Source organism: Euleptes europaea, chromosome 10 (assembly GCF_029931775.1).
Source record: "Euleptes europaea isolate rEulEur1 chromosome 10, rEulEur1.hap1, whole genome shotgun sequence".
In the NCBI taxonomy this organism is placed as follows: Eukaryota; Metazoa; Chordata; class Lepidosauria; order Squamata; family Sphaerodactylidae; genus Euleptes; species Euleptes europaea.
In genome coordinates this window covers 6,635,507-6,659,238 of record NC_079321.1, presented here as the reverse complement: position 1 = coordinate 6,659,238, position 23,732 = coordinate 6,635,507, and the positions used below count along the sequence as shown (strand labels likewise).

Genomic DNA, 23,732 nt, shown 5'->3' with positions numbered 1-23,732 from the left:
CTGCCCCAGGATGTGGTGATGGCTGCCAACTTGAAAGGCTTTAAGAGGAGAGTGGACATGTTCCTGGAGGAGAGGGCTATCCATGGCTACTAGTGAAAATGGATACTAGTCATGGTGCACACCTATTCTCTCCAGGATCAGATGAGCATGCCTATTATATTAGGTGCTGTGAAACACAGGCAGGATGGTGCTGCTGCAGTCATCTTGCTTGTGGGCTTCCTGGAGGCACCTGGTTGGCCACTGTGTGAACAGACTGCTGGACTTGATGGGCCTTGGTCTGATCCAGCAGGGCCTTTCTTATGTTCTTAGAGATCAGTTCCTCTGGAGAAAATAGATGCTTTGGAGGGTGCCCAAATACCAGAATGTCTACTGCTACTGCTGCTACTCTAGCTGGCATACGGCATGTCCCTCCCGTCCCTCTTATTCTGCCCACTGTGGAGATCAGTTGTAATCCCAGGAGATCTCCAGCCATCACCTGAAGGTTAGAAAAAACTGCAACGGAGTCTTCCAATACAAAAGTAGCAAAAAAACTTATTGGTGCTTACACACAAATGACAATAACAGAACAGAGTGAAAAACATTTGAAAATATATACAATATGTACAGTATAGGTTTTGGTGTAGTCTCTATGCACAACAATGATTTGCTTTTCTAGGTATATATTTCTATTTTCTTCATTGAGTCCTATAATAGGTACAATAGTCCCAAAAGTGTCGCTTTTTGAGAAATGATGGGGGACGGCCGTTTCAAGTCTTTTCTTCAGCCCCAATCAAAATTGTGTTTCCAAAGGTAAACTCAATTATCAAATCTTTCACACAGTTCATGGTTCCACGAAGGATACTCCAAAGTGCAGCCATGTCCCTCCCGTCCCTCTTATTCTGCCCACTGTGGAGATCAGTTGTAATCCCAGGAGATCTCCAGCCATCACCTGAAGGTTGGCAACCCTACTCTGTCCCAAACAGGGAGTCCCACAGTGGCTTGCAATGTTTTACCTCCATTTTATCCTCGCAGCTACCCTATGAGGTAGGGGAGGCTGGGCATGTGTGACCGGTGCAAGGTTACCCAGCAAACTTCCATGGCAGAGTGGGGATTCGAACTCGGGTCCTTGCCTGACACTCTAACCACTACAGCAGGCTGGCTCTCTGTTATCTGGCTGGCCAGTGTGGAAAACAAAATGCTGGCCTAGAGAGACCTCTCTGGCCTGATCCACTGGGGCTCTTGTTTGTCCCATGGGCGAGGGAATCGGTAGGGTTGCCAGGTGGCTTGGAATGGGGGGCAACTGCCCGCCAATCCATCTGCGGGCTGACAGCGAGGATCGTGTGCACGCACAGCCACAAGCAACACAATCCCATCACTCCCAGTTTACTTCCAGAAAGCTGCAGCGTGACGAGACGATTTACCGCTCAAAGGGTGTTTGAGGGGTAAATCGTCCCGTTGTGCCGTTGTGTTTCCAGAAGTAAACCGGAAGTGACGGGACTGCCGTGCTCGTGGCTGTGCGTGTGTGATCCCCGCCCCCAAAATATCCCGCCTAGGAATCGGCTTCATCAGCACTCCAAATGGATTGCTTCCCCCCCCCCCACATGGATTGGCATTCTACCCCCACCATACAGGAGCCACTGCCGAGGCCCTGTATCACTCCCGGCACATGTCTATGTGGTGGGAGAGGTAGTTTGGAATTCCCTGCATTGTGCAGGGGGTTGGACTAGATGACCCTGGTGGTCCCAACTCTATGATTCTATGAATGCACACAGCTAGAAGCTATTATTATCAACCTCCCATTGAGCTCGCTGAAAGTCTGAACCTACAACAGAGGCATAACATCCTCTGCATCAACAGAGGCATATAATCCAAATCGCAAGATGTTGTAGCTCCGCTGTACACTGCATTGGTCAGGCTGCACCTGGAGTCCTGTGTGCACTTCTGGAGGCCTCACTTCAAAAAGGATGTGGACAGAATCGAGCGGGTGCAGAGGAGAACGACGAAGATGATAGGGGGCCTGGAGACCAAGCCCTACGAGGAAAGGCTGAGGGAGTTGGGAATGTTTAGTCTGCAGAAGAGGAGGTTGGGGGGGGGGCATGATTGCTCTCTTGAAGTATCTGAAGGGCTATCTCTTAGAGGAGGGTAGGGAGCTGTTCCTGTTGGCAGCAGAGGATGGGACTCTCAATAATGGGTTTAAATTGAGGGCAGAAAGGTACCAGCTGGATATTAGGGGAACGTTTTTTTACAGTGGTTCGACAGTGGAATCGACTACCTAGGGAGGTGGTGAGCTCCCCCTTGCTGGCAGTCTTGAAGCAGAGGCTGGACAAGCACTTGTCAGGGATGCTCTAGGGCAGTGGTTCCCAACCTTTTTGACCAGGGACCACTAGGAATTTTTTGTTCGGTGCAGGGACCCCAAGGTTCAAAATAAAAATTCCGAGAATTTGAAAATAAACTCTAATCATAACTGTTAGTTATATATTCAAATATTATTCTAAGTTTAATGTTTATTTTTATAATAGAGAACTTTTAATTGAAAATATTAATTTATTATGGGTTTATAACTTTGTTTCGAGGACCTTAATTTAATTCTCGCGGACCCCTGGGGGTCCACGGACTCCCGGTTGGGAACCAGTGCTCTAGGGTGATCCTGCAATGAGGAAGGGGTTGGACTAGATGGCCTGTCTGGCCCCTTCCAACTCTATGATTCTACAAATGCTACTTAGGTACAGGTGTGTCACTCCACCACTACGAATTACCCAGAAACCACTTCTTTTGTTTTTGTGTTTTTAAGCGCGTGACTGATCTATCCGACAGAACAGACCTAACTGGTCATACCGGGGTGCTCCGCAAGGGAACACATGTTGCTATGAGACGGGCGCATTAGTCACACCCACTGCTGGCCATATGTCGGCCCAGACAGAGTGATTAAGACGCTCGGGATGATTTAAGCACCAGCAGGAGGAAGGGGTACAGAGCGTGATGCCTGACACAGCCCTCTTCTCCCCCACACCCCGTCCCCACAGCCATTACCTCAAGAACACAGTGGGGAGGAGGGCGGGTTTTTATTAACCAGACGTCTTTACTCACACCGGTACCCTGCAGTGATTTTTAATGAAGTGACTCGGACAATGCGGGTGCTACCAGGAGACAAAGAGAATGGAAATTTACGCTATGCAGGAAAGACACGGATCTAGTAAAGCAGATTAAGAGCTGAAATTTGACAGCTGAGGCCAAGCGGCTCAGGGAAACGGGGGCCGTCTGTCTTCGGAGACAATGCCCTGTTGTCTGGAACCGAACAGACGGTTCCAGACAACAGCCTTTAAGGTGCTACTGAACTTTAAGGTGCTACTGAACTCTTGCTCTAATATTGAGGTAGTAAGGGATGCCTCACTCAACAGGGGGGGAAATGCAAATCCTATATACACAATGCCATAAACATTACTGCGTCTGGCTATTTTGCCATGGTTTGTTTCTAGCCTGCAAGCTGTTTGCGGATACAATTTCAGGCTGCTGAAGATTGTTTTTATGCATCGTTCTAGTAGCGATGACTCTTAGTTGTACTTTTAAAAAAGTGGTTTCATGGCATTGTTTGTACTTTGTGCCTCAAGCAGGTCTCTGGGGAGGCGACTTACACATTCTTTAAACAAGGAACCCCTGACCCTCCAAATGCAGATGAATCGTCTCTGAATGGGGGAGGGAGTTGCTGTTCATTTTGGATAGTCTACAATTATACAGCACATTCACCTTTGCATTTTTGTTTAACCTCCAAGTAGGGGCTAGAGATCTCCTGGAAAGATCACCAGACTACATAAATTGCTTATTATTTCTTTAAAATATTTATTCATAATAACATAAGAAAGGCCATGCTGGATCAGACCAACGTCTATCAAGCCCATCAGTCTGTTCACACAGTGGCCAACAAGGTGCCTCTAGGAAGCCCACAAACAAGATGACTGCAGCAGCATTGTCCTGCCTGTGTTCCACAGCACCTAATATAATAGGCATGCTCCTCTGATCCTGGAGAGTACAGGTATGCATCATGACTAGTATTCATTTTGACTAATAGCCGTGGATAGCCCTCTCCTCCATGAACATGTCCACTCTCCTCTTAAGGCCTTCCAAGTTGGCAGCCATCACCAAATCCTGGGGCAGGGAGTTCCACAATTTAACTATGTGTTGTGTGAATAAAGACTTCCTTTCATTTGTTTTGAATCTCTCACCCTCCAGCTTCAGCAGATGACCCCATGTTCTGGTATTATAAGAGAGGGAGAAAAGCTTCTCCCTGTCCACTCTCTCCAAACCATGCATACTTTTATAGACCTCTATCATGTCTCCCCTTAACTGCCTTTTTTCCATGCGAAATAGCCCAAAGCGTTTCAACTGCTCCTCATAGGGCAGTTGCTCTTAGGCCTCTGATCATTCCACTTCTCCTGGAGAAAATGGTTGATCTGGAAGGGGAACTGCGTGGCATTATACCCTACCAAGGTCCCTCCCCTTCCTAAACCCCACTCTCCCAGACTCCACCCTCAAATCTCCAGGTATTTCCGACCCCAGAGTTGGCAAGCCTATGCATTGGTCCACATGGGACCAACACACGCTAATATGCTACCCAAATCTTGAAAAGAGTAACAGCACTATTACTGAGGGAAGCTTTCTAATCTGACGGAACGCTTTCCAATACGAAACGTTTCTTCTCCCCAGGGACAGACGGGCCTTTCAGAATAATGGGGCTTTGCATTGGAAGGATTCCACCCGCTTCATTCACAATACGTTTGCTGGTGTGTTAAAAATCAAAAACCAAGACGAAGAAGCCTGTCCTTTGGTGAGGGGGACTCATTTGTCAACCTTACCTTTGCTGCCTGGGGCGTACAGGCAATATGCACGGTGCTCGGTTTCACCCCGTTGGCTTTGGGCCTTTTAAATAAAGCAAATCTGCTTTTTCTTCTTCCTCGGTCTCCGTTTGGAAGGGAGCCATTGTACCTGTGGAAGAGGAATGATGCGTTACACAATAGCTGAGGAGGGGGATGTGTGGGTGGATAGATAGATAGATAGACAGACAGAGGGATGGATGGACGATAGATAGATTAGATAGACAGATGACAGACAGTCAGACAGACAGATAGATAGATGATGGATGAACAAACAGACATTGTTTTTCTAAAGGACAGCTTTAAAAGAGGATTAGACAGATTCTTGGAGGATATGTCTGTCAGTGGCCACTAGCCCTGGTGACTAAAGGGATCTCCAAGTTCAGGAGCAGTCATTCTCTGAATCCCAGTGCCAGGAGGAAACACCAGGAGAAGGCCTGAGCCTCTATGCCCTATTGTTGGACTTCCAGAGGAACTAGTCGGCCAGTGTGTGAGACAGGATGCTGGACTAGATGCACCCCTGGTTTGATCTAGTAGGGCTCTTCTTATGCTCTCATGAAGACCTCGGCCTCTCTGCCCTGTTGCTGGACCTCCAGAGAAACTGGTTGGCCACTGTGATTAGTCCAAGGTCACCCAGCAGGCTTCATATGGAGGAGTGGGGAAACCAACCCGGTTCACCAGATTAGAGTCCACTGTTCTTGTGGAGGAGTGGAGAAATAAACCTGGTTTACCAGATTAGAGTGTGCCGCTCTTGACCACTACACCATGCTGGATGACTGATGCTCATCTGGAAGTCACATGAATACATGAACACAATGAAGCTGCCTTATACTGCATCAAACCCTCAGTCCATCAAAGTTAGTACTGCTTAATCAGACTGGCAGCAGCTCTCCAGGGTCTCCGGCTGAGGTCTTTCACATCACCTACTGCCAGATCCTTCTAACTGGAGATGCTGGGGACTGAACCTGGGACCTTCTGCATGCCAAGCAGATGCTCTTACCACTGAGCCACAGCCCCTCCCAAGTCCCGGTTGAGCAGAGAACTTACCCTAAGACGATCAGTTCACCATACTTCACTGGTGCTTTTGACGGATGATTTTCTTGATCAGGCGAAAACATGAGCCTTGTTAGTGCCTTTCTCTTAATTTCCACTTTTCTGATCAAGAGCCCTGGCACACTTTTTTCATTATTTCCTAGAAGAGAGAACCGAGAGAGGAAGGAAGAGGTGAAGCACAGAATTGGGAAGGCATCAATGAAATCAGCCACGGCAATCAATTGTGTTAAGCACAGAGGATTAAGTGAGCCTGCAGACGGGCCCAACAGTGGATTGCTAGCCTCCTTTTTCTTCTCCGCCCATTCATCCATCGGCTGTGGAGTTTCTTTGTTGATTACCCATCTCAAAAGATCACTGCAGACACATTGCAATGGATTTCACACAGTTGTAAAGCCTAGACTTTATATCAGAGAACCTGGAAATCTGAGAGCCATTGTGTATTGTTGTTAGTGTTTTACTAGTATCTGGAAGAACCTGGAAGCTGGAGGGTAAGAGATTAAAAACAGATAAAAGGAAGTATTTCTTCACACAACACATAGTTAAAGTGTGGAACTCCCTGCCCCAGGATGAGTGATGGCTGCCAATGGGGAAGGCTTTAAGAGGGGAGTGGACAAGTTAAGAGCATAAGAACATAAGAAAGGCCCTGCTGGATCAGACCAAGGCCCATCAAGTCCAGCAGCCTGTTCACACAGTGGCCAACCAGGTGCCTCTAGGAAGCCACTAACAAGACGAGTGCAGCAGCACCATCCTGCCTGTGTTCCACAGCACCTAAAATAATAGGCATGCTCCTCTGATACTAGAGAGAATAGGTATGCAGCATGACTAGTATCCATTCTAACTAACAGCCATGAATACCTCTCTCCTCCATGAACAGGTCCACTCCCCTCTTAAAGCCCTCCAAACTGGCAGCCATCACCACATCCTGGGGCAGGGAGTTCCACAATTTAACTATGCGTTGTGTGAAAAAATACTTCCTTTTATCTGTTTTGAATCTCTCACCCTCCAGCTTTAGCAGATGACCCCGTGTTCTAGTATTATGGGAGAGGGAGAAAAACCTCTCCCTGTCCACTCTCTCCAAACCATGCATAATTTTATAGACCTCTATCATGTCTCCCCTCAGCCGCCTTCTTTCCAAGCTAAACAGCCCTAAGCGTCCTAACCGCTCCCCATAGGACAGTTGCTCTAGTCCCCTAATCATTTTGGTTGCTCTTTTCTGCACCTTCTCAAGCTCCGTAATATCCTTTTTTAGGTGTGGTGACCAGAAATGTACACAGTATTCCAAGTGTGGTCTCAACTTACATTTGTACAAGGGCAGTATGATATCAGCAGTTTTATTCTCCATTCCTCGTCTAATTATGGCCAGCATAGAATTTGCCTTTTTTACAGCAGCCGCACACTGGGTTGGCATCTTCATTGAGCTATCCACTACCACCCCAAGATCCCTTTCTTGGTCTGTTGCTGCCAGCACAGATCCCATCAGTGAAGTTGGGATTTTTTGTCCCAATATGCATCACTTTACACTTACATTGAATCTCATTTGCCATTTTAATGCCCATTCTTCCAGTATGCAGAGATCCTTCTGGAGCTCTTCACAGTCCGATTTTGTTCATGGAGGACAGGGCTATCCATGGCTACTAGTCCAAATGGATACTAGCCATTATGCATGCCTGTTCTCTCCAGTACCAGAGGAGCATGCCTGTTACATCAGGTGCTGTGGAACACAGGCAGGATGGTGCTGCTGTAGTCCTCTTTGTTTGTGGGCTTCCTAGAGGCACCTGGTTGGCCACTTTGTGAACAGACTGCTGGACTTGATGGGCCTTGGCCTGATCCAACATGGCCTTTCTTATGTTCTTATGACCCAGGTTCAAATCCATTAAACTCACTGCGAGGCCTTCAACTGGTGACAAATGCTCAACTTCACCCACCTCACACAGGATTGCTTTTGGAACTAAATGATGACAGGATCTCTCCCTCTCTTAGGGTAGCCAGGTCCTTCCTTGTGCTGATGGCAACATGGGACACTCTGGTGTTTGGGCAAAAACTCTGTGGTAGAAGACATTTTTACCATAGAGTTTTTGCCCGAATACCAGCGCATTCTGCGTTTCCGGTGATCCGATGACGTCATGTTTGGCGCACGCTGGAAGTGACGTCACTAGTGACATCTGTCTAGGCCTCCCCTTGCTGCTGGTAAATCCCCTCATTGGCTACTTAATTAAAGTTGCCAACCTCCAGGTACTAGGTGGAGATCTCCTACTATTACAACTGATCTCCAGCCAATAGAGTTCAGTTCACCTGGAGGAAATGGCCACTTTGGCCATTGGACTCTATGGCATTGAAGCCCCTACACAAACCCCACCCTCCTCAGGCTCTGCCCCCAAAATCTCCAGGTATTTCCCAACTCGGAGATGGCAACTCTATACCTGATCAAAGGGGGGTAGTGGATGGATATGGGGCATTTTCCACTCCCAGATGGGCCTAGGAACCCTCCTTTCTCTTGGTTGTATTGACTGCACCAGATTAACACTATTACTGTATTTGAGTCCAGTAACACCTTAAGGACCAACGAGATTACATGCCTCCTCCTCTATATTCTCCTTGGTTACTTCAGGAACTCCACAGGGTTAAAGGGGAATAAACCACCAGGATCTCGCGAATACTATCCAGTTAGCATTCTGAGCCGTTAAAAATATAAATTACATTTTATGACCCTAAACAGAGATCCATTAAACGTTTCGCTGTATTTGTTTGGTTGGTTTTATTTTTAAGCCAGAATAAAAGTGTCTTTGTGGTAAAATCGCCGTCGTTTTGTTCAGACAGAAGTAGCATTATGTGCATTAACAACCGTAGCTAAGAGAGTCAGTCGCCTTTTCTAAAACATTTTTTCAAATGAAAAGAGGTTGCACAGTATCTTCATTGAGGGTTTCTTTCTTTCTTTTTTAAAGGAAAGAGCAAACCACACAACCAAGATGTGCTGTTTCAGAAGCGGAGCTGGAAAGTTTAAAACTTCTGTTGCAGAGTCTTGAAACGAGTTCTGTACGTAGGGACCACGCAAGCTGGGAAGATTCCCCTTCCCCTCATGAATTTAGAAATCATTCACTAACTGGAAAACCTGCATCAAAAGATGCGAATAAAAACTCCTCTCTATGTCACTAATCCAGATCATTGTGGTAGAGTGCATTGCTCCACTGAAGTGAAGGCAACTGAAGCTATTCTGTTTCCAGAGCTTCAAGCTGGCATTAGAATCACAGAGTCAGAAGGGACCACCAGGGTCATCTAGTCCAACCCCCTGCGCAATGCGGGAAATTCACATGAACACATGAAGGTGCCTTATACTGAATCAGACCCTCGGTCCATCAAAGTCAGTATTGTCTACTCCGACCGGCAGCGGCTCTCCAGGGTCTCAAGAAGAGAAAGGTCTTTCACATCACCTACTTGCCTGGTTCTTTTAACTGGAGATGCCAGGGATTGATCCTAGGGCCTTCTGCATGCCAAGCAGAAGCTCTACCACTGAGCCACAGCCCCCTCCCCAACAACTACCTCCCCCCTACACACCTCCAGCGGCCTGTACTCTGTCCCCAGAAGATGGCAACCAAAACCCTCCAGGATCCCTGGCCAATCTGGCCTGGACGAAAATTGCTTCCTGACCCCAGAGTGGCGATCAGCATTACCCTGGGCATGTAAGGAACGGCCACAAGAGCCAAACACTGATGCAACCCATCCTGCCCTTCCCCTCATGATCTGTTGGCATTGCTCAAGGCTACGTTCATTTTACCAAAAGCCACAGGATTAGGCCCTTGCTAAATTCAGCAGAAGTGACCCCGCACACACTGACTTGCATTCAGACGTCGCAAGATGCACCGATGAAGCTGAGATAGGCACGGATACTGTTTGGTGCAGTGTCCACACCTTTCTTCTTCCTTTGGAAGAAGTGGCTTGTCAGTAAACATGTCTGGAGCAAAATGAACTCTGGGCCCCCACGATAAATGGACGCAGGTGGAACCGGAGTCAGTTTGTCACACAAGCCAGGATTCTAAAGAAACTTCTATTCACCCTAGCGCCTGTTCTCATACGTCTCAGAGAAATAGTTGCCAACTCCGGACCAGGAAATTCCTGGATATTTTGGAGGAATTCCTTCCCCACGTCGCTTGCCTGCTTATACCTATTTCTTGACAACCCCTCGGTTTCTTAAAAGAGTTTTTTTTTTCTTGCAAGTCTGAAGGCTAATCTTTCTATGGTTATGCAAGGTAGGTACATGAACCGGCCATATTTAGAAAGGATCTGCCCAAGTTCTTCTGGATGAACATATGAAGCTGCCTTCTACTGAATCAGACCCTGAGTCCATCAAAGTCAGTACTGTCCACTCAGACCAGAAGCGGCTCTCCAGGGTCTCAGGAAGTGGTCTTTAGAACATAACATAAGAACATAAGAAAGGCCCTGCTGGATCAGACCAAGTCCCATCAAGTCCAGCAGTCTGTTCACACAGCGGCCAACCAGGTGCCTCCAGGAAGCCCCCAAACAAGACGACTGCAGCAGCACCATCCTGCCTGTGTTCCACCGCACCCAAAATAATAGGCACGCTCCTCTGATACTAGAGAGAATAGGTATGCAGCATGACTAGTATCCATTCTAACTAATAGCCATGAATACCCCTCTCCTCCATGAATATGTCCACTCCCCTCTTAAAGCCCTCCAAGCTGGAATCCATCACCACATCCTGGGGCAGGGAGTTCCACAATTTAACTATCCGTTGTGTGAAAAAATACTTCCTTTTATCTGTTTTGAATCTCTCGCCCTCCAGCTTTAGCAGATGACCCCGTGTTCTAGTATTATGAGAGAGGGAGAAAAGCTTCTCCCTGTCCACTCTCTCCAAACCATGCATAATTTTATAGACCTCTATCATGTCTCCCCTTAGCCGACTTCTTTCCAAGCTAAACAGCCCTTTCACATCACCTACTCACCTAGACCCTTTAACTGGAGATGCCAGGGACTGAACCTGGGACCTTCTGCATGCCAAGCAGATGCTCTACCACAGAGCCATGCCCCCTTTTGATTCTCTAGCACAGGGCGTCTTAAACTTTTTCCACTAGCGACCCTTTTTTGCCTGAGAAATTTTTACACGGCCCCGGGTATATAGGTATATAAAATACAAATCAAACATTTACTGATAATAAATCATAAAGAAATTTAGACTGCTGCCTCATTTTCTGCGATCCCCACATTCAGTTACGCGACCCCACATGGGGTCACAACCCACAGTTTAGGAAGCTTTGCTCCAGCACGGTGCTCCTGGAAAGTTGTTTTTATGAGGATCTAAGATCCAGATATATTATTCCTCTCATCCAGATATATTATTCCTCTCATCCAGATATATTATTCCTCTCTGTGTCTGAGCTAATGCCCTATTTGTTAAATGACAGCCATACTAAGGTTACATTGGCAGTGGCAAAATTTATCTCAGTCCTACCCCTTAAACAACAGGTTTAGAATTATGCTGCTCAAGATTTATGAATCAAGGAGCTTCTAAGGGAGAAAGGAAAGGAATGGATATTTTGGAGGTGGAGCAGGGTATAATTCCACAGAATCTACCCTTCCAAAGGAGCCATTTTCTCCAGAGGAACTCATCTCTGTAGTCCGGAGATCAGGTGTCATTTAATGAGACTGGAGGTCGGCAACCCTAAACTGGAGGGAGCTGCAACTCCTTAACAGCCTTTGGGGTGAGAAGGAAGGAGCCAGTTGGTTTTTATATGCCGATTTTCTCTACGTTTTTAAAGGAGGATCAAAGCGGCTTCCAATCCCCTTCCCACAACAGACACCTTGTGAGGTAGGTGAGGCTAAGAGATCTCGGAGAGAGCTGTGACTAGCCCAAGGTCACCCAGCAGGCTTTATGTGGAGGAGCGGGGAATCGAACCCGGTTCATCAGATCAGAGTCCACCGCTCTTAACCGCTGCACCACACTGGCTCTCCTGCCGAGGCCACCTGCCGAGCCATATGGTGCCCATATCTCGGCTTAAATGGCTTTGTTTTGATGTCTGGAAGCAGCCGTGGTCTGAGATAAGAACACCGACATGCGCACAGACTCATACAAGCTGTAACGCGCATGGCCCCATGGGATTTCATTTGAACATGGAGGCCTAGGCAATGCCGCTGTTTGGTTTTTTTAAGTGCAGAACTTGTATACTTAAATATTAGGGTGCCTACCCTTGAATTACGGGATAGGTGCCCTCTGCCTCATCCCCAGCTCCCTTGAAAAGGGTCAGAAGGCTGAGATCATTTGGGAGGGGCCTCCATGAAGGTTACTTTCCACCCCAGGGAGGGCCCAGAATGGCTTAAGCTGTTGGCCCTCTCCCAAATGACCTTGATTTTCAAGCACAACCAGAGTGAAATGGGTCAAAGCCACAGAAGGAGATCCGCTCCAAGGAAGAAGGATCCAGGAAACGCTGCCCCCTTTAAAATGGACACGGCCGTATCGTAGGGTCGCCAGGTCCCTCTTCGCCACCAGCGGGAGGATTTGGGGGCGGAGCAAGAAGAGGGCAGGGTTTGGGGAGGGACATCAATGCCATTTGCCAATTGCCAAAGCGGCCCTGTTAGGGTTGCCAACCACCAGGCGAAGTGCTCCCCCCCCATTATCGTAGAGTCCGATGAGATCAACGAGGGCAGGAGGTAGGTTTGAGTTTACGGCTCGCTTCGTTGGCCACGGAGTCATAACCGGGTGAGTCAGGATCCAGACAAACAGCTCTGCAATCCCGTCACCCCAAAGCAGGGCAAATGAAAGAGGTTTTATAGACACTTGACATTCCAACACAACAATGATACATTTTCTTAACATCCGAGTTAGCTTGTCAATGGCAACGTCATTAGTTTCTACAGCGCCTGCGTGAGCCTTGCTACATTAATGAATGGAGCCTGTTTCCTGGAGGAAGCTCAGAGTGTTCTTTTGCAGAGCAAAGCGAAAGTATTAAAAAGGAGGAATAGGTGGGAGGGAGGCTGTTGGGTCCAGCCTTTGGAGAGTGTGTGTGTGCCTACGTTCTTGGTGCTAAAGAAACGCCCCCCCCCCCCACTAAAGCAGACATTTTAGGGTTGCCAACCACCAGATAGTGTGGAATTCAAAATATAACTCAAGAGAATTATTTCCAAAATAAGGAAAACATACAATTGCAATTCTTGCTAGTGAAGGTGTATATTGGAAACAATTTCAAAAGTCACAATTCTTGAGCAAAGAAATGTATATCATATTTTGAATTCTACACTCCTGACTAGCACTTGTAAGCCGCTGTTTGATTACTAACCACCAGGTAGTAGCTGGAGATCTCCTGCTATTACAACTGATCTCCAGCCGATAGAGGTCAGTTCACCAGGAGAAAACGGCCGCTTTGGCAATTGGACTCTATGGCATTGAAGCCCTTCCCCTCCCCAAACCCCGCCCTCCTCCGGCTCTGCCCCCAAAAATCTCCCATCAGTGGTGAAGAGGGACCTGGCAACCCTGGGCCATTTTCTCCAGGGGAACTGATCTCTATTGGCTGGAGATCAGTTGTAATAGCAGGAGATCTCCAGCTACTACCTATCCAGCTACTACCCAATGTCTAAAAAACACTTGGTAGGCACTAGGGAAGGTATGGGTGGGCACTGTGTTGGGGACTCCTGCTTTAGCCTGTGCTTTCTCTTGATAACAGAGTCTTGATCACGTATGTATTCAACACGGCATATATGTGCGACCTGCCATACTAAACCACTGGTTCCCAAACCTTTAGGGCCACTGCCCTCTTGGTTCCACAAACTCAACCCCAGTGCCCCTACCCTATCCAACAACACAGTCGAAGGGGCCATCTCTAGGGCCCCCCTGCTGCCTCCTTGCCTCCCTAGGTAATTGCCGCCCTAGGTAATCCCACCGCCCCCCAGGGGGTGGTACTGCCGCTTTGGGAACCACTGTACTAAACAGATCCACAATCAACTGGTTAACTAAAGCTTTGCCAGTCTAAAAAGATTATCAACTGGTTATAACAGGCATGTTTTCCTACTGGGTTTAAACACCTCCTTTTTGGAGAAAGATGACCCACGAACACTTCACTTTACAAAGCTCTTACAATGGGCAGGACGGCTTGTGGGCCTACGCAGCCCTAGAGAAGATACAGAGTTTGTTTCGAATCTCCAAAAATGTAACCGGTGTCGCTCAATCAGCTGCTTAAAAGATATGCTTGTTCATTTATATCCCACTTTTCTCACTTACAGGGACCCAAAGTGACTTATCACACCATTCTCCCCTACTCCACCTTATCCAGCGAGGTGTAGGGGTTAAGAGCGGTGGAGTTTGATCTGGAGAGCCGGGTTTGATTCCCCACTCCTCCACATGAGCACAGACTCGAATCTGGTGAGCTGGATTTGTTTCCCCACTCCTACACATGAAGCCAGCTGGGTGACCTTGGGCTAGTCACAGCTCTCTCCGAACTCTCTCAGCCCCACCTACGTCACAAGGTGTCTGTTGTGGGAGAGATGTTTAAAGCGATGATATTAGCGGCTCACGCAGTTATAGCTTTTGGATGGAAAGATAAAACAAAGTGGACTATGGACAGGTGGAATAATTATGCGTTCGAATATGTGCAAACAGATATATTGGGATACTTAAAACAACAGACGATGGGAGAAACAGAAGAAATGGAACTGAAGACTAAGTGGAACCCATACATTAATTGGGTGAAAAGAGGAGAAGCCAACGAAGAGACTTTAGTAAAACTAAAAAGGCTATGCTCATGGCTGAAAAGATGATATTATGGATTGGTCCGTGGGGGGAGGGAAAGGGGGAAATTTGTATTGGAAGAAGGAAAGTGTAAAGTGTAATTATAAAGGTATGGAGATGTAAAATGACCTCCAATGCAATAAAGAATATATATTTTTTTAAAAAGGTGTCTGTTGTGGGGAGAGAAAGGGAAGGCTATTATAAGCCGGGTTGAGTCTCCTTTAAAAAGATAGAGAAAATCGGGGTAGAAAAAAGGTAGAAAAACTCTTCTTCTTCCTTACAACAACCCCCTGTGAGGAAGAATAGGCTGAAAGACTGTGACAGACACAAGGTGACCCTTCATGGCGGTGTGAAGATTCAAACCCTCGTCCAACATTTTGGATCTCAGCATCCTTCCCTTCCAAAAACTCATTTTTGGGGGGGTTAGGCTTCCCTTCCATGATCTCATTCCTGAGGGCTTTGTATAGCATACGACTTTAAGTTATGTGCAGTTTTTACAGCTCCAGCTAAAATGTCCTCAATTCACCCAGTGTAGGCAAGGTTTAAAGATAGTAACCGTAGGTGGGCAAAGTATAATTTTGACATCAGGAGAACAATTTTAACATGGTGGGGGGGGGGAGAGAGATTCTTTCTTCTTTTGGGAAGTCTACATGCTCGGTCTCCTCAGAACTGAAAATATTTCCAACAGCCTAGATTATCGAGGGATGAAAATATATTAAGAGATAAAAAAGACAATTTTGGAGCACACCCGTTCTGTTTAAATAGGATTCTGAAACTCTAATACGCTCTGCTGAACATGTAACCCAGCAAACCACTAATATACTGAGAAAATATTCCAAAGCTGTCTACAAGGATTGTTTGCCCCCTTATAACGATACACATGAAGGGGCTTCATACTGGATCAGGCCCTCGGTCCATCAAGGTCAGTATTATCTACACAGATGGGCAGCAGATCTCCAGACTCTCAGGTAGAGGTCCTTCACATCGCCTACAACCTGTTATTGGAGATGCCGGGGATTGAACCTGGGACCTTCTGCATGCCAAGCAGATGCTCTTCCACTGAGCCACAGCCGCTCCATGGAAGCTTGGCTGTAAATGGTCAAGCAAAGATCTCAGGTGGGAGATACTGGATCTGGATTTCAAGAGAGTTGTTAAATGTTCTCTTAATTGTTATGTTGATGACTTGGGAACAAGGTGGAATAGCATATGCTCACATCTCCAGAAACATATATATATATACCTATGAAACCCTTACACTAGCCCACATGGGCTGTATTAACACCATCCACAGTATTTCTCGCCAGCATCCTACAAACACACACTTATTTATATGTGGTTCTTGCAATCTATCCACAAGATTGTGGGGAACATATCTCGTTAGACATCTTCAGGACACTGATTCAAAGGTAGGGCTTCCAACCTCCAGGTAGTAGCTGGAGATCTCCTGCTATTACAGCTGATCCTCAGCCGACAGAGATCAGTTCACCTGGAGAAAACAGCCGCTTTGGCAATTGGGCTCTATGACGTTGAAGTCCCTCCCCTCCACAAACCCTGCCCTCCTCAGGCTCCACCCCAAAAATCTCCAGGTATTTCCCAACCTGGAGCTGGCAACCCTATTCAGTTGTAATAGCAGAAGATCTCCAGCTAGTACCTTGAGGTTGGCAACCCTAGTCATGTGGCCATTTGGGTTGATGGCAGTCGTGCACTCTGCAAGCTGTAGAGTGAGCGCCTCTGTTTTAAACCCGCTGATATAGAAGAGATGCTTAGACAGGATAAGCAGACGAGAAGCAATATGAAACCTGGCCTACCCCAGACAGGGAAAACCAGTTGAGAGACCTGGGTTTTTTTATTTATTTATTTCTGAGGTACTCAGGAGTTGGTCAGGCCTGCATACCTAGACGGCCCACTTTGCTAGGGCTGGCAACCCCCCCCCCCCCACACACACACAAATTGCAATTTTAAAAGGTCTGAATGCCAAGGGCATACAGAGAGGCATTCCTGGGAGTTCATTCCCATGTACAAAAAACTCGCTTCCCAAAAGATTTCACCACAATCCTACTCCGAACATATACTTCGGAAATGGTGCTAGTGGCACCATTTCATCTCATACACAAACCAGAAAGAAATGCAACATGCATCCAAACCGTTTCAAAGATTATGGAGGATGAATTAAAGTTATAATGACCCCTTACTCTTCTTTTTATTTCTAATCTTTGGAGGTAGGGTTGCCAACCTCCAGGTAACAGCAGAAGATCTCCTGCTATTACAACTGATCTCCAGCCAATAGAGATCAATTCACCTGGAGAAAATGGCCACTTTGGCCATTGGGCTCTATGGCATTTAAGTCCCTCCCCTCCCAAACCCCGCCCTCTTCAGGCTCCGCCCCCAAAATCTCCCACCAATAGCGAAGAGGGACCTGACAACCCTATTTGGAGGGTGGATTCATGTCAATCACCTATGCTATTATTGTATTCCTTTTATACCAGTAATTAAAAGGAAAATATATACATATACATATACACACACACACACACGAACTTGCAACAAATATTAAGCCCTCGACCAATAGCACTGTAATTGTTATTTTTGTTATTTTTCCTTTTTGTGTGTGTGTTTTCTTTCTCTTTTTGTTGTAACTATTGTTTTGATAATGAAGTTTTTTTCTCTTTTTTTGTGTTCTTGTGTGGGTGGATTGTGATTGTATTTATATCTGTTAATAGAATAAAAAAATTAAAATAATAAAAAAAGAAATAGTGCTAGTTCTCTGCCAGGACAGGTGAGAGGGAAGCCAATTATTCTGGCAGGGAAAGCTGCCATATTTGATCATAAAATGTTTTAAAATCGACATTTGCCCATGGGTCTCGAAGCTGGGGGAGAAGGCAATTTAAAAAATAAAAAAGCAAAAAACAGGGCATTTTGCTGTTATGAAAGACAACAGCTGATCCTTCCCTGAGGAAAACCACACCACCGTCCTACATATTTCTCTGTGATATTCTCAGCTTCCCACACACGCACAGTGTCTCGGCATTATAGTCATTGTTTTTTGGCACCAGGTGGTTATTTTAAAGCTGGCAGGATGACATTACCATACCTTCAACTGAGATTCAGGCTGTGTCAGAGTTGTATTGCTGCCTGGCGTCTTTATTCACCCCCCAGAAAATCAATTGCCCTGCAATATTGATCAAGTTTCGCAATGTAGTTAATTAGCTTGCAGATTTGAGTATAATTATATATATATCCCTCCTTTTGTCAAAGATCTATTTACTTTTATGATTTCAAGATTAGTGCTTGACAGTATAGAGTGATGTAGGCCTGCTCATAAGGTATTTGATGAAGATCTTCTTGTAGGCATGGACTATTGATTATGTATAAAGAGTGTGCGTTGTATGGGTTGTTTTATGTTGTTTGTAAAATAAAAAATTAATAAAAAGAAAAGAAAATCAACAGTCCTAACTTTAAATCTGAAAGCCAAGCCTGTGCTCATTTAGTTGGGAGTAAGCACCATTGATTGACTCAATAAAGGAAGCCACAGCCTTCAATTTGCAAGATCTGAGCAAGGCTGTCAAAGATAGGACATTTTGGAGGACTTTCATTCATAGGGTCGCCATGAGTCGGAAGCGACTTGACGGCACTTAACACACACACACACACACACACACACACACACACACACACACACAAGCACCATTGATCAGAATGGAACTTCCTTCCGAGTAAACACATGCAGGATTGTGCTACAAACCAATATTGCGTTTAGAAATGTCTCTTCGCCATATCCCGGTTATACATATACCAAGTCAGGTTGCCCAAATGAAATTGTTTAACATTATTATTGGGGTCATTGCCCCGATTTCCTTCTCCATCCCAAAAATCACCTCCATAGCTTTAAGCCTAGAGACGAGGGCTGGATATGATAATGTATCCCAAGTACTCAACTGATTTCCAGGTCTGGCATTTCTACCCATGACACCAGAACTACATTCATTCCTCTTGCATTTTACTGTAAATGGACGTTATCCTGCTTAACAAGACAACAGACTTTGTGCATAGTTAAATTGTGGGACTTCCTGCCCCAGGATGTGGTGATGGCTGCCAACTTAGAAGGCCTTAAGAGGAGAGTGGACATGTTCATGGAGGATAGGGCTATCCATGGCTACCAGTCAAAATGGATACTAGTCATGATGCATACCTATTCTCTCCAGGATCAGAGGAGCATGCCTGTTAGGTGCTGTGGAACACAGGCAGGACAATGCTGCTGCAGTCATCTTTGTTTGTGGGCTTCCCAGAGGCACCTGGTCGGCCACTGTGTGAACAGACTGCTGGACTTGATGGACCTTGGTCTGATCCAGCAGGGCTTTTCTTATGTTCTTATGTGCCATGATCTTACACAGGAGCGTATTTTAAACAATACCAGGTACTCAGATTTCTGAGGCAGACTCATGTCGGAACACCTTGATACACTGATGACTCTCAAAACATGTGGATGAAGAATGCTGATGCACTTCCCGAGTTTCCTGTCATGAATGTTTGAAAAATCTGTGAAGAAAAATGTTTTTTGGCAACGTGGTACTTTTTTTCTCCTCCACAGATTTTCAAACATGGATTTCCTTCTCAAAAACGGGCCTTTCAAAAATATCATGTAGGGTTGCCAGCCTCCAGGTACTAGCTGGAGATCTCCTGCTATTTCAACTGATCTCCAGCCAACAGAGATCAGTCCACCTGGAGAAAATGGTCACTTTGGCCATTGGACTCTATGGCATTGAAGCCCCTCCCCTCCCCAAACCCCGCCTTCCTCAGGCTCCACCTTCAAAACCTCCCTCGGGTGGTGAAGAGGGACCTGGCAAGCCTAGGTTTCTAATTGTACTGCAGGAATAAACAGGGTTCCCAAGTCCCCTCTCTCCTCCGGTGCGAGGTTTTTGGGGCTGTTTGAGTGGCAAAACGGCCCATCCCGATGAGGCGCTTCTAGGTATAAGCCGGAAATGACGTAAATGTGTTGCCACAGGCGCACACGATCCCCGCTCCTGAGCCGGGTGATATTTGCCAGTCAATCCAAGCAACCTGGTAACCCTAGGAATATAACTGTTCATCACCTAGGGTTTCTAGCTCTGGGTCTGGAAATTCCTGGAAATTTGGGGGCAGAGCTTGGGAAAGGGATGTGGTGCCGTAGAGTCTAACCTGCAAAGCTGCCATTTTCTCCAGGGGAATTAATCTCTGTAGTCTGGAGATCAGTAGGTGATGTGAAAGACCCCTGCCTGAGACCCTGGAGAGCCACTGCCAGTCTGAGTAGACAATACTGACTTTGATAGACCTTCATGGTCTGATTCAGTATAAGGCAGCTTCATGTGTTCATGTGTGCATGACCTTGCTCCAAACAGCTAAATGAAGAAGAGTGGATCCAAGTATTCCATGCCAAAGTGTTCTGTCCAAATTAAGGATTGGGGGGGGGATGACGACAACAACCCCCCGGGAATGGATTTGGAGACCAACAAGATTTTCCAGGTATAAGCTTTTTGAGAGTCAAAGCTCCTTTCATCAGATCTGACGGTATCTGACAAAGGGAGTTTTGACTCTCAAAAGCTTGGGTGTGTGTGAAGTGCCGTCAAGTCGCTTCCGACTCATGGTGACCCTATGAATCAATGTCCTCCAAAACATCCTATCTTTAACAGCCTTGCACAGGTCTAGCAAATTGAGGGCCGTGGCTTCCTTTATAGAGTCCATCCATCTCTTGTTGGGTCTTCCTCTTTTCCTGCTGCCTTCAACTTTCCCCAGCATTATTGTCTTTCCCAGTGACTTTTGTCTTCTCATAATGTGACCAAAGTACGATAGCCTCAGTTTAGTCATTTTAACTTCTAGGGTCAGATCAGGCTTGATTTGATCTAGAACCCACTGATTTGTTTTTTTGGCAATCCACGGTATCCGTAACACTCTCCCTCCAACACCACATTTCAAAGGAATCTACTTTCTTCCTATTGAGAAGATCCTCAGCTTACGCTCCAAACTGCCAAGTTCTGCGCTGTTGCTATTAAAATACGCAGAACTTTATTAGAGAATGATCGTTAGAATATTTTACAATTTTAAGGTGACAATTTTAATCAGGGGTTGTTGTTTGTATTGATCTTACACCTTTATTTGTACGGGCAGTCTGTGATTCTGCGTTGCAAAACTATCGCATCTGGAAATTTTGATGCGTTGGCATGTGATTGGTCAGTTGACCGTATTAATAAATTTGATTTGATTTGATACTTTCTTCCTATCAGCTCAAAAGCTCATATCCCCAAATTTTTATTGGTCTCTAATGTGCTCCTGGACATGAATCTCGTTGTTCTACGGCTGACCGACCGTGGCTACCCCCCTGAAACAGCTCCCAGGTGGCCTGGCTGTGTCTAACTGAGTTTTAGTTCAGTCAGTCAGAAAAATGGTAATTGCCCAAGGTGTGAGTCAGCCTCTGTCAGGACTTGTGCACGTGGGATTAAATTAGAATTTAAAACAGATGACGATGATTCCTTTGGCCTTGTCATCTAACCAGCTTAAGCCGAGCCCTCGTAAAAACGGGACACGAAAGGTGCGAGTGTTTAAGGTCCTATATATTTTTTTGCTTTCAAGTCACAGCTGATTTATGGCGACCCCCCCCCCATAGGGTTTTCAAAGCAAGAGGCGTTCAGAAGGGGTTTGCCGTTGCCTGCCTCCGCGCCACTCCCCTGGTATTCCTTGGAGGTCTCCCGTCCAAATATTTGCCAGGGTCGAGTGTGTGACTGGCCCAAGGCCCACCCAGCAAGTTTCCACAGCAGGGTGGGGATTCGAACCTGGGTTTCCCAGATCCTAGTCCGACACCTTAACCACTGCACCACGCTGGCTCGCGCCTTTTAAGGCCCTACAGGCACGAATAAAAGTCAAAATATGTTTTTAAAAGATGGTTTTTAATGCGGGATGGAGAGGGATGCAGTAGCATGTATTAGGGCTTTTCCGCTTGCCCCTTCTGCTTCAGACTCCTGAAGCACCCCACAACTTTGATCCTAGCAGTCAGCAGACCCCCGAGAATAGCACATGGGCCAAAGTGGGGGTCCGAATTGGGAAGGAGGAATCAGAAGAAACCACTTCCACTATTGGAAATGCTCTTCCCTCAGAGAAACCATGTGCTTGGTCACCTGCCTATGCATCCCTGCCTTCTTTTACAGCGCTATAAGCCATGCTTCAAAGGGAAGGATCCTGCAAAGAACTTGAACACATGACACTGCCTTATACTGAATCAGACCCTTGGTCCATCAATCAGTATTGTCTGCTCAGACCGGCAGGGGCTCTCTCACATCACCTACTTGCCTAGTCCCTTTAACTGGAGATGCCGGGGATTGAACCTGCATGCCAAGCAGATGCTCTACCACTGAGCCTTATACTGAATCCGACCCTTGGTCCATCAAAGGCAGTATTGTCTACCCAGACCGGCAGTGGATCTCCAGGGTCTCAGGCAGAGGGTCTTTCACATCACCTACTCGCCTAGTCCCTTTAATTGGAGGTGCCGGGGATTGAACCTGGGACCTTCTGCATGCCAAGCAGAGGCTCTACCACTGAGCCACGGCCCCTCCCCAACTTATTATTTCCTTGAAAGAAAGGAGATTCCTCTCCCCCCTTCCCCACATACACAGTTCTTCTTCCGGGTCTCCCGAGCTTTCCCCTCTCTTCTGCATTCATTTCCCTTTCTGTTTAACTTTCCTTAAAAACAACAACTTTTGTTTTCCTCCCACAACAAGGTGCGCACGTTCGGCAAAACACCACAGCGCAAGTGGGTGTGGGCGCAGTCACATGGGACCGAAACACAGAGAACTTGGTCATTTGGCTGATAAAAGCTTCAACCCATTCGTAGCCTTCCTCTCCTGAGCACCGACCAGTTTAGCAATGAATTCTCTTTCTCTCTGCATCTCACACACACTTCCAGCTTTGCCAATCCCCACCATTCGACAAATCTACTATTCTGTCTCCCTCGCACCCCCTACCTGCTTGAGCACTGCCTCTTCCACAGGTAGGGACAAAGCCGCCCAGCATCCGTTTGAAAACCAGCTGTCCCCAGAAACAAACCACACCAATCCGCTCTAGCTACAAGCCCTACATGCCGCTAACCATGCAGAGAAGAAAAAAGTTGCCTTTTGGATAATCGATCATGTTGGATAATCTTTCCAACTCTCTTTGGATAATCGATCATGTTGGAGCAGGGAAGGGGTTAAATACTTCCAGTGCTCAAGTAGCACAAATCTAAAGTTTCAGAGGTGTCAGGTGGGTTTTTTTGGAACATGACAGGTCCTAATTTGCTTCATGTTTCTCTCTTGTGCATACAAAGGTCTTCTAAAAAAATTGTTTTGTTTAAAATATCCGAGCTAGATTAAGCATCCCGGTATATTCCTCAATCCATCATTAAGTATGGTGACAGGGTCTCTATAAACATATGCCAATATGTTTATAATCCGGAGAATCTTTTCGGAATAGCAGCTGAATCTTAAACCGAATTGAACATTAAACCACCGTACTGTTTTCAGTTAAGTTCATCGGGAAATCAGGTGAGCGCCCCTATATCACAACAGCCCGAGGAAAGCATCCCCAATTCCAACTCTGCGCAACAAACCCAAAATTGCTCGGTTAGATTTATTAAGAAGCCACCAGTCCAGTCAATTTTGACCGGACTTTTTTGTGTGCCAGGACTGGGCTTGTGACAGATACATTCTCGAACCCTTTGGAAATAGGCTGCTTTTTCCAAAGTCAAGAAGCACAAGAAGCACGATCTGAGGACAGGATATGTGACACGACAACCGAGACGCGGCTAAGCAACTTACCGGCTTCTTCCCCTCCTGTGCTAATTTCCCCTTCCTTCCACGCAAAACACACCAGAAGAAATGAAACTGGACTCCCTGATCTTCTTAAAAAGCAGTCGTAAAAAAAAAAAAGTAAGCGGAGGATGGGGAGGGGGAACAAGAGATTAAATCCACACAACGCCGGCACACTTCAGAGAATCCACCAAGCTCGAGCGAGACTCCCTCTGTGCTCTTTTGATTTAAGCCGCTGGGGTTATACATGCTGACTCAAGAATGGGGGCGGCCCCGAGCCATACGCAAGCA

General features: G+C 46.4%; 1 protein-coding gene across 2 annotated transcripts in view; it reads right to left on the bottom strand.

Moving 5' to 3' along the window:
* PELI1 (pellino E3 ubiquitin protein ligase 1) overlaps positions 1-23,732 on the bottom strand; it is a 58,711-nt gene that overhangs the window by 5,877 nt on the left and 29,102 nt on the right. Inside the window, exons 2-3 of one of the 2 annotated variants that reach the window (XM_056856742.1) lie at positions 5,895-5,986; positions 4,830-4,959 (exon numbers count right to left, since the gene is read on the bottom strand). In XM_056856742.1, coding sequence (XP_056712720.1) covers positions 4,830-4,959; positions 5,895-5,965 — 201 coding nt within the window. In that variant the 5' untranslated portion in view covers positions 5,966-5,986. Of the gene's footprint in view, positions 1-4,829; positions 4,960-5,894; positions 6,035-23,732 lie in introns of those variants that run through there. The other variant, XM_056856741.1, reaches the window with a different exon arrangement.